At 48.7% G+C, this 10,902-nt stretch overlaps 1 protein-coding gene across 1 annotated transcript; it reads right to left on the bottom strand.

The window, feature by feature from the left end:
* Positions 1 to 1,526: 1,526 nt before the first annotated feature.
* On the bottom strand, positions 1,527 to 9,183 carry AREG (amphiregulin). Its single transcript, XM_055700657.1, has 6 exons — positions 9,089 to 9,183; positions 8,785 to 8,967; positions 6,105 to 6,288; positions 5,493 to 5,651; positions 3,696 to 3,798; positions 1,527 to 2,778 (listed from the first exon to the last, which is right to left on the bottom strand). Exons 1-5 carry the CDS (start codon positions 9,129 to 9,131, stop codon positions 3,711 to 3,713), a joined length of 657 nt encoding a protein of 218 aa, XP_055556632.1. The 5' UTR covers positions 9,132 to 9,183; the 3' UTR covers positions 1,527 to 2,778; positions 3,696 to 3,710.
* Between the last annotated feature and the right edge of the window lie 1,719 nt (positions 9,184 to 10,902).

Here is a 10,902-nt window from a genome sequence, read left to right as displayed (position 1 = left end):
CTTCCCGATTATTGACAGGAGTTATAGTCCAAGCCACAACACCAGCTGGCACTCAAATTTTCAAGTCCAACCTCCCAGAAAGTATTCAGTTGGGACCCTCCAGTTCCTAACTGCCAATTTTCAGGAAATATCCTCCCATTCACTCAGTAACTATGGCATGAAAAATACACAACAGATGAAATTCACAAGTTACACTAGTAGCTTTGCTCCTGTTAGGGTTTCAGGCTGGGAAAGGAAAAGGGAAATCAGCTCAGTTTTCTATGCTCACATTGGTTTAGCCCATCAAGTAGAAAACCTGATATGTAAGAAGACTAGAGGCAGAAGCATTTCTGGAAGAAGAGCCTTATGGCTTTCAAATGGGAGTTGTACTCCATCCCCAGTCTCACTAGGCTATGGCTCAGTTACCACTGAGATTGAGCTTGTTTACCCAAAGCAAAAAGCTTGGCATGACTGACAGAAACAGCTTTTCTTGCCAGAGCTCTAATAACAAATGTCTGTGGAAAAGCCGCTTGGAGAAGTGCTGTTTACTTTGGTAATGAAGCATGTTCCCTGGAATGAAGTCTTGCAATCTTCCCAAGGGATGTTGCAATACATTTACCTCTACCTCAGCTCCATACCATACAGGCTGCTCGCAGAGTCTGAGAACTACTTGGCTATCTCAGGAAGCCAAGGCAAATGCATCTCAGCTACTCTGGACAGGACTACGCTTTACTTTTACATCAGGTACGCAACCGGAGTCCCAATTCAAAACAGTGGTTGGTTCCCTCCCCTGCCCCTCTGCTTCAAGCTAAGGCACAGCCAGCAACCTTTTGAAAATGCTTTTGAGAAAAGGGCCTCTAAACAAGGCTCTCCACCTTTGTGGCTGTGGCTTTAAAGCCAAACTCACCCCCTTGAAACTATTTTTTTTTTTTCCCCCTCAGGCAACTGTGAACTTAGACCCCAGCTCACCGCTGGAAATGTTTAGGGAAAACATCAGCACACACTGAAGGCCATCCAGGAAGAAAAAGAAATACAAGGTATAGTGTAGAAGCCAAGGCTACCTTTTTGTTTCAGGAGTCACTAATCTGAGGCTATCCTGCTTTTCATCATTTACTTAAGACCAAGTTTCAAGCCACTGTCCAAATTCTTTCTGACCACAGAGATGAAAGGCTCTGCCCTCTTCAGTACTCCCAGCTCCTGAGTCCAGTGCAAAGGGCTACTTGTTGGCTTAGACTTCAGCTTGAGATTTTGCTCCCAACGAGGTGGCTCACTTAGCCCCTCCCTGATCCAGTAATGAAAAAACAACTCCTTTGTAGTTGAATTAAATGGACTTCCTACAGAAACAGGTACTTGCATTTGCACATTTTGTTTACAAACAACTTGCACACCTGTGAGAGTACCAAGCTCATACTTCACACATGGCTGTATTTCTTCACAGCTGTACTTCAGGCTCTTAAGTGTTGAAATTCCTGCTTTGAGGAGAAACCAAGCTCTAATTTCAAGTGTTTACATGTACTCCTGAGAGCAAGAAAAAAATCTTACCATGATTAGGTTATGTAAAAAGTTTAATTATAAAATAAATAAGTTTGTTATGGAAACATTAAATATTAAATACAGTAATAAATATTTACACATTTACAGATATGACTTGACAATAATGGTGTTTCTCTGCTACCAGAAGAATTCTGCTCTGTTTATACAGAACACATTCACTCTTCCAAGAAGAAACTGAACTCAAATAATACTCTTGTGCTCAAGACTGCACGGACAGTTCAAGAAACCAAGGACACTTGGGTCAGAAAATTGAGGTAAGTTGAGTTCTTTGCACCAGACCGTAGAGCACAAGAGACCACTGCTTGCTAAGTGTCAGTGCATTAATTTAATTCTTCAAAGGAACAGGTTCTTGGTCAAGTTCAACTGACTGGATCTGATATGAAGCATTTTATATTTTAAGTGCTGCTTAAAGCAACATTAAGTATCTGGGTAACAAGTAGCTTTGCATTTATAACAGATGGGTCCAGGCTTATTAGCTTGTTTGAGCATGGATCTCTTCCTTCAGATACAAAGCTTCAGATCTTGCATTTACTGTCTTGGCATCCTGAGGAGACTAATGTTAACTCAGGCTAGCACACACACAAATGGTCTCTCCACTCACACAATGAGTCCTACTGAATTCAGAGGGATTACTTTCCACACATACAGTAACAGAACCCAGGTGTGGCTGACAAAGATCTGTCACCAACACCCTGCAAGTCAGAACTAGAGATGAAGTCCTTTGAAGCCGATATCAACAGGGAGCACAGTGACAGTAGATTTAGATTTTTCATCCACTGAGGTCTAGGAAGAGAAGTCATCCAGAGCTCTTCCCTTTTTCACTTTGGGAGAGGGAAGGGATTTTTTTCTCCCCTCCATCTATTCTTTGAAGCCATGACAAGCTCAGAGTTAGAGCTGCCAAAGGAGACTTGCTAACAGAAGAAAGTCCATCCACACAACAGCAGAGACTGGAGCTCCAGCACTGATAGAGGGCTCGGTAGCAGTAGTCTCTAGCAGGTCTTGATAGCAGGTCCTCTCTACCCCATAGTGGCAGCTCCTTCCACATCATTGTGCCAAGGTGCAGCGGTAACTGTCCTCCCCAGCAAGCGATTCAGCAGCAAGTGGCATGTTGACATCTCCTTGCAGCAGCCTCTGTCTTTATGAATCAGGGCTTAGTGGCAACAGCTCCAGCTCACAGTGTCCAGGTGGATGTATCAGGTAGCCAGAGGTACCCTGCAGCCTGGCAGTGGCCACATCAGAACTGCTCTGTAAGGGGCAGACCAGGCACATTAATCACTACCCAAGACATAAGCATTCTGTGCTAGAACCACACAAACCTACACCCAAGGCTGGTTGGTTAAGTGCACACACCTGGGGACGCTCTGCCAGATACTCTTCTGCTTCAAGTAAGCTTTGAGCAAAACTCTCCAATTGCCACTGGACAAAGCAGGACAAGGTCTTTAGCTTCCATGTGGCAAAGCAGAACTTCCGAGTTCTGCCAGAACTTCTTCAGGACTATCCTCTATAGTTGCCTCCTTCAGCTTGTAGTATAACTCAGCATGGGTTCTTGAGCCTGCTGTTAGGTACACTTTTGCTCACAAGAGACAGACTTGCTTGCTCATTAACATCCACTACATTTCTCCCAGGAGTGATTCACCTAGGCCAGGGAGCTTTAGCACTCAGTCGCTATGACAGTATGGAACTTGACTGAGAGACTATCTAGAGTGCTCAAAGAACTGGCAGTTTTGTTTTGGTCTATAGCCTCTGAGCACCAGAAGCTTCCTGATACTTAGCAGAAAAGACATGAAAAAGCTCAGTACTTCTCTCATGAGAGGTGATGACTCCTCACTTGGCTGCTGCACTGTCTTCCATCATGGAAGTTTACCATGGTTTCTTGCACAAAACCTGCCCTCTGCCCAGCTGTTAGGGATATTTTTTTTTCTTAAGTCCACTTATCTCCTATCCTCACTTTCTTCAAGACAGCATCCAGAAAGTTAACAAAGCTGTTGAAGAACTTGCACAACTCTGTTTTTGGGAAACCAGAGACCTGAGCCAGTCATTTACATGTAATCCATGTGTTTCAAAGCACTTGAAGCTTTAAAAGCAAACACTAGCTTCACAAAACACACAATTCTCATATGGGTTACTCCAGCCTAAAAGGCATTCCAAGTCAGCTTCCATACCTGCTTTCTCTTCATTTACACACCAACATGGCCATTTCTGTTTTCTTGTCGAAGTTTTTTCCTTTCTTCTTTCTCTTCATACTGAGGACACTTTTTCCTGACCCTGTGGAATTATGGCATGTTAGAGGTCAATTGGAACTCCGACATTCATCCTGTTGCCACCAGCTCCCACATCCTCTGAAGCATTTAGACTTATGTCCTTTGAATCCTCAAAGCAACTCCTCAGTACCAGGAAGCTTCAAGCAAGGCAGTTTTTAAGCTTTCAGCATCAAGCAGTATCTGATGATAAAAATCAAGGAACCCCCAAGTCAGGTACTGGTAGTTTTGCCTCACAGAGCCAGGGCTTCTTGGCTTAAGCCTGATTAGTTTATCCCAGGAACGGAGCAAAGCACCAGGAGGCAGATTTCCTGGTGGCTTTAGCAAAGGGCTGCAGAGACCAGACTGCTTTCTTCCTCCCCACAGCAAAGCCCTGCAGATTTAATTATCTCAAGTCCCTGTCCCCTTGACATGTCCCTTTTACACACCGCAAGCAAGATCCTTACTGATGTTTTCTTCCCCAATTTCTCCCATCTTTTCTAGTGACTGTTCCAAACAGACCATCTAGCTTCTCTGGATGAAGGTACTCATTAATGAACCGCATGCTTCAAGCTTGTGAGGGTTCAGAGCATTAAACAAATGCAATCCTATTCCACGGCTCACTCCAGAAACTAACAGCGATCATTTGCTCTTACAGCACTACAGAACTAGTCATCTCTCCTAGCACCAAGGAATAAGGCAGCATTCAGAGAACAAGCATTCACCCCATCATTCAAGTTCAGACCTAAATATGAAGCAACAGTGAAATGGCAAATGCGCACCTTGTTTCCTGAATTGCAGGAAAGGGTATACAGCATGTAGCCAATTCAGTTCATGTACTTCAAGATCTAAAATTAGACTGAACATTTGAGTTTCACCTAAGATATCTCAAGCCCTACTGTGGTGGAGCTGCAGTGTTAGAACTGGAGTACTGCTCCAATACCCAGGAAATGCCAGTCTGGCTTCCTGTGCTGAATATCTAAACGCGGCACAAACTCCTGGCAACAAGCAAAGGCACAGGTAGGCATGAGCTGCTGCACACTCCTTTTTAGCAGGTACGAAGAAGAGTTCAATATATGGCTTGCAACACATACCCAGAAAAGCTCTTTTAATTTATTCACAACAGGACTCCAGATTCTGATCACCCACTGAACTGTCAGCAGTTAGTAGAGCTGGAATGGTTGTTCCCTCCATCTTAACAGCAAGCAGTACAACATTTGGGACTGACAGCATTTGCTTCCCACAGTGTAAGTATTTAAGCCCAGCAACCTCGATTAATAAGTGGACAATTGCAGCACCACTTCCTTCCCTCCAGCTGTGTACCCAGCTGCTGGATAATATCCTTGCATGAGGTTGTTACATTACGGCTTACTGGCTTCTCCATGAGGATTAGGGAAGGCGCTGCTGTATCAGCATTAATGCTCCTCCTCCACTTCCTGCTGATGTTCTGCAGCACTGTAACTCTCCTTGTTGTAGCAACAGCAAAAAGGCTCTTGTTTTAAAATACAGGGTTCACAGCCAAGAGCAAGAGAAAGTGAACACTTAGACACTTAGGAACTTCTCAGACTTTGCTTCTACCCTCAGTACCTACCCAAGCTGGTCAAAGAAGTCAGCCCTTTTGAATGCCTTCCACACAGGTATTTCAGAGGAGCTACACACAGTTTTGGGGCTACTGGACACCAGCCCCGCTCATGCTTAAGCTAGACAGAGGATAATACTTACTGCATTATCACAACGGTAAGTACAGTAATGAAGCTGAAGCTCGAGAGCAGGACAGCTACTACTACCAACACAGTCTTCGAGTAGTCTGCCACATCATTCTTCCTTTGAGTCTTCATGAACTGTTCACCACAGCGCTCACCAAAAAAATCCTGATGACACCTGCAAGTAAATATTAACACAAGTTCTTATCAGCTCCTGTGCTGTCTGGAGCCAAGGACACCCACACACATTCAAACCTGACCTAAGACTTTTTCAGAGTTTCCCATGAATCTCAAGATGCTCGCTTCAGAGCATGTTCATGAAATGCAGTCACTGCTCTAGCACAAGGTTTGTCAGCATTTCAACAAGTTGAGATTAGTTTGGGCGTGATGTTCCAGGAAGACACGCCTTTTCATTCTTTTGGTTTGAGTTTATGACCAACTGATGAGTTCAGTGGCTTGTTATGCACCTCAGATTCCATCATCACTTAATTTACATGGCAGAAAGATTCTCAGTCAAAATATGGCAGGAGATGGATCTATGCCAAGCTGACACTGATTTTTTCCCTCCAAGCCCTCGTATGCCACTGGCTCATGCCAATCACACCTAACTCACAAGGTACAAGTAACTTACTTGCAGGTCACCATCTGGAGATGTTCTAGGTATATGCATTCACCATGGATGCAAAAGTTTTTGTACTCCATTTCACAGGGAGTCCCTTTCTTTTTGTTTTTCCCTTTGTTTTTCTTCCTTCTTGATTTGCCGGCATTCTTCTCACCCCCCCTCTTTGTTGGCTTGGGTTTAACCACAGGTTCAACTGAAAAAGGGACAAGATGACTCAGTCTAGACATGCTAAAAAGACAGATTCTGAAAACTGAGTTACAGAATTTGGTGAGGGGTTGGGGGATGGTCACTGCAGGAGAACCTGTGACCAGCAAGCATCACACAGCTGGGCATTTCACACCCAGAACAAAGGTAGCAAGATTAGAAGCGCACTAGGTGCAACTCTGCCACCATTAAGTCCTGTGCAATGCAGACCAAAAGCAGCACACGCACATGAGCCAAGAGAGCCACCAGAGATGAAGAGCAGCAGAGTTGAAGGACTGCAGCATATCACAGCCTAAGACACTTGAGTCAAACTGTACAGGTTCAAAGACCTGTAAAGAACACTTGAGTTCACACTGAGCCAAGCCATCCACAGTTACACATCGCCTCGAATACAAAGGTAACAGCCTCCATCACTCTAAACTCTCCATTCGCATCAGTGATGAAAGGCATTATACTCACTAGATAGTCCTGGGCACTTGCAGAGGCAAGACAGCTCGCCACCCCAGTTAGCATACTTGTTTCTCCCAAACAACCTGCAGTGCCATCTTCAGCAGAAGATTGTTTGTTTCCAGTTCTTCTACTTTCAGAAAGAGGCCAAGTGCACCAGAGGAGTGAAGGCAGGACAGGCTGCAAGAGTCAGGTTATTTGTTCTGCCGCTTACTGTTGCCCCTCATTATCTCAATTAAGACAAACCTCTAGAAGAGTGTGGTTTAAAATGCCTTTGGATTTAAGCAAGGGCAATCATCTTCCTTTCGCTAGGGAGAATGAGCTAAAGCCAGTCACTGATTAAGGGTCATAGGCTCCATAGCTGCTCCATGCACAATCAAAGCTTGACAGCACTGTTTTAGAGCCAGCTGGTCAAGCCTTCTCTGTGCAATACTGTGCTATCCAGGAGCAAACAGTTAACTAGGTGAATTAGAACAGTAGTGCTATTTACAATACTCTTCAATTTCTCTATTGTACACTGCAGACCTAATGAAAATAATCTTGGGAGTAGTAGTATTTTACCCAGAGCACTATGCATATAGGCAGTCACCACAACAGGACGCAACTGGATCCGACTACTTCATAACCCTGTATTTCTAGTGACAGGAGAGCCTGCACAAAGAAACAAGGTGTAATTCACTGTTGTCTAGACACTGATCATTTTCACTTCTAGAGCAACAAGCCTGGCTTGAAGTTACTTAAAAGTAAAAACGCCTTCAGCAACCAGAAGTCTGATTCAAATGGTATAAGCTATATTAATATGTAAACAAGGAACACTGTTCCTGCAGCAAGGTTTCCTGTCCCTGGAAGTGTGAGCTTGCTACTGACAGCTGAGGCCCTGGCTCTGCCCAGTCTGAGTCGACATTTAGGTTCACACTTCCATAATTGAGGCCATCCCCATTCCCCCTCTTTCAGGCTCAGCTCATCAGTTTGATCTCAGTGTCCCTGTCTGCAAGCTGCACAGCCAGGAAAGCCATCTGCAGTTGAATCATAACAGCTTGAAGGCTCCACAGATAAACTTCATGCCAAGTAGAAGAGCTGGTCTACAAACCAGTCACCTTTGGTAGCAATTCTGGTTTCTGTGCAGTTATACAACACTTAAGTCACCAAGCCAGTAGTTTCACAGGCCAAACTGCTCAGTAACTCTGACATTCCTGTTTCCCCTGGAGGTCTTCAACTCATGAAAAACTTCACCAAGGGTCCACAAATTCCCTAGACTGAGCATCTGGAGTATGATTCCCCCTTCACTTAAGAGGTCCTTCAGATTCAAATCTCAGGGTGTTTCTGCAGAAAAAAACCCAGTAGCCAGACCCACCCTAGAGGGCAACGGCACCAGCCTACTAAACATCAACTGAGGTTCAAGTTGGTTGTAGGTACCTGGCTTGTATTACAACTGTGCTTAGGACAGAAGCAGTGAAACCCTCCTATCCCCATGGTCAGGTGGGCTATTCTGATCTCCTCACAGCTTGGCAAGTGACAAGAAGCTCACACAATAGCTATCGACAGTGAAGCATTGCCTGAAAGATGCTTAACAAGCTTTCCTGCAGCCACTTAAGGGGTATAAGTGTTTGCTTTCCCAGGAAGTTTTAGTCAAGTCCAACCCAAATAAACCATTATGAGAAAACACCCAGAAACCTCCTGCTGCAAAAGAGACAGTCTGATGTAAACCCGCCTTTAGGGTCACACAGCACCCATAAACACCACTGAAGCTCCCACAGCAAGTGGGAGGCCGCTGCCCCTCACAGCCCTCAGGTTTACCAAGTCGGTGGTCCAGCAGGCCACCAGCTAAGCCGCAGCCCCCACACGCTCACACTGTCACCACTCACGGCAGCCCACTTCGAAGGCAGCGCTTCGAGCTGAAGGACTGCTCACCCCGTGCCCTGCAAGCGTGGCAGCCATGCAGCGGGTGAGCGGACAGGAGGCAGGGCCCGCAGCCACCCCCGGGCCCGGCACGGAGGGGCCCCCCTCACAGCAGTCCCCCGGAGGGCCACCGGCTCACCTCGGATCAAGTCATCTACGATGTACTGGTGGACGGGCAGCGCTTCCTCGTACTCCTCATCCTCCTCGTAGTCGGGACCCGGCACGGCCTCGCCTTCGCGGGCCTCGGGCTGCCGCGGGCCAGCGCCCCCGCGCCGCTCCGGCTCCGTGCCGTTGAGCGAGGAGCCGGCGACAGACCGGCAGGCTGCGAGGAGAAACGGCGCCGTGGGCAGGGGGCAACCGGAGCGCCGCTGCCGCGCAACGCCCCCCGCCCCCGGCCCCTCAGCCGCCCCGCTCCCCTCCCCTCCCGCCGGCCCCGCACGCACCTGCCAGCACGGCCAGCGCGGCGATCAGCGCCACAGCGCGCATTGGCGGTCCGGGGCGGGCGGCGACGGTGACGGGTGTCGCGGCGGGCGGCGGCGATGCGCAGCGCTCCATGAGGAGCCGCCCGCCGCCGCCGCCCGCTTTATAGGCGGCCGCCGGCCGAGGAGCGGCGTCAGCGGGGCGGGGCGGGCCGGGGCGGGCCCGGCAGGTGAGGGCGGGCGGCGGCGCAGGCGCGGTGCTGCCGCCACGGTGGGCGCTGCGGAGGGGCCGCGGGGAGGGGGCGGCGGAGGGGCTGCGGCCGGCCCGGCGGCGGGGCGGGGGCGCCGGCACTACCCGCCGGCTCCTCGCCGCCGTGCTGTGCCCCGGCTCCTCTGAGGGGAGAGTCTGTCGAGGCAGCATTAAACCAGGTGATGGGCCTGTCAGCCTCAGTCCTGCGCGTTCTCCTGAGCGGTGTGTGAGTAATGGCTGAGTAAGGAGCAGGAAGGCAAGTGGGCATGCATCCAGGCTGAGGCAAATGCGATCCTTGGGGGCACCTCGCCTGGTAATTGCCACCCCTTAGCGGAGGTGCCAGGCCACGGCCGCCTCACCTGGGCCATTGCGTAAGGCAGCGTGAAGCAGGCCGGCGTTTTGGGGAGAAACATGAGGGCAGTGGGTTGTAATGTGCCGGTGTAGGGTGGGAACGCAGAAAAGGCCTGCGAGGGGGCCAGGGTGAAGGAAGCCGTGTCCCCTTGCTCCTGTCACTGTGGCTGGGTGGGAGGGCCACAGTGGCAATGCGGCCCGAGCATGGGGAGAGGAGCATCTGGGTGACCTCCTATTTGAGAGGGGCTGGAATGCTACTCACAGCTCGGGAACCTGGCAGAGACTTTACTCGAGGTGGCTGGGATCCAGGTTACTCAGTCATTAAACCTTTTCCCCCTCTTCCACTCACGCCGAAGGAGGATAATGCGGCTCCCAGTGCTGTCTTTGCCGGGTCACACCAATCCCAAGAAGCGATGCCCAAGAGCGCTGAAAAAGAAGTTGCCAGATCTGTCGCTCGGATAGTAACCTGCCACAGGGAGCCCCCACAGACCTCCATCAGCCCCTTTGTCATTAGGTGACGGCTTCACTGCTGGGGTTTTGTATCATTGTTTCCATGCCTTTTCTCAAAGTGTCTGCAGCAGAAAAAAGACAAATCCTGCTTGGCCGCTGCAGCCCTGGGACTGAGAGTGTTCGGTCCAGCTGCAGCACTGGCAGACAGTCGTTGAGTAGCTCCTGGGCCACAGCTCAGCCATCATTTGGGGGCCAGGGCCCCTCCTTTCCCCCTCAGACCTGAGTTCCCTACCCACAAGACCCCCATAAGTCCCAGGGCCTGGCATTAGCAGAGACCAAGTGCGTGTGAGTGGAATTTCTCCAAAGGCAGAATCTTTGGTGTTTCAGGTCTCTTCTGTCAAAATGTGGGGTTGGTTGTAGGAGAATAGCCGAAGGGAGGTTAGTAAACTAGGAGTTTTCTTTCCCTGCCCTGCTCAATGCCAAGCTTCCTCAGTGAGGCACCCCAGCTTCCCTCCTGGATTTTTTTTTTTTGCAGATGTAAAAATGAAGTATTTCTCCCGGGTTTTTTGAACCAGAGATTCACTGGAAGCATTTTCAATTAATTTTTTTTTATAAGCTCAGTCTGAGGAATATACTGAACACTGAAAATTTCAGCCCCATGCGCTACGCTTGGCAAACTGCTAAGCACCTGAAAGGAGAAGCTTAGCGAGGGAAAGGTTGAATGACCCAAGTGCAATTGCCCGTGTTACCTGTGCTGTTTAGAGACCAAACATGGCATATCTAGTGC

This window comes from Falco cherrug, chromosome 1 (genome assembly GCF_023634085.1).
Source record: "Falco cherrug isolate bFalChe1 chromosome 1, bFalChe1.pri, whole genome shotgun sequence".
In the NCBI taxonomy this organism is placed as follows: domain Eukaryota; kingdom Metazoa; phylum Chordata; class Aves; order Falconiformes; family Falconidae; genus Falco; species Falco cherrug.
This window is presented reverse-complemented; position numbering and strand designations above follow the sequence as displayed.

Bases quoted from the DNA above. Each gene is read 5' to 3' on its own strand.
- AREG (XM_055700657.1), bottom strand. From the start codon at position 9,131: ATGCGCGCTGTGGCGCTGATCGCCGCGCTGGCCGTGCTGGCAG. The intron at 8,968-9,088 runs GTGCGTGCGGGG...TTCTCCTCGCAG, and splicing joins CGCGCTGGCCGTGCTGGCAG to CCTGCCGGTCTGTCGCCGGC. The intron at 5,652-6,104 runs GTAAGTTACTTG...ATTTACTTGCAG, and splicing joins CTCCAGATGGTGACCTGCAA to GTGTCATCAGGATTTTTTTG.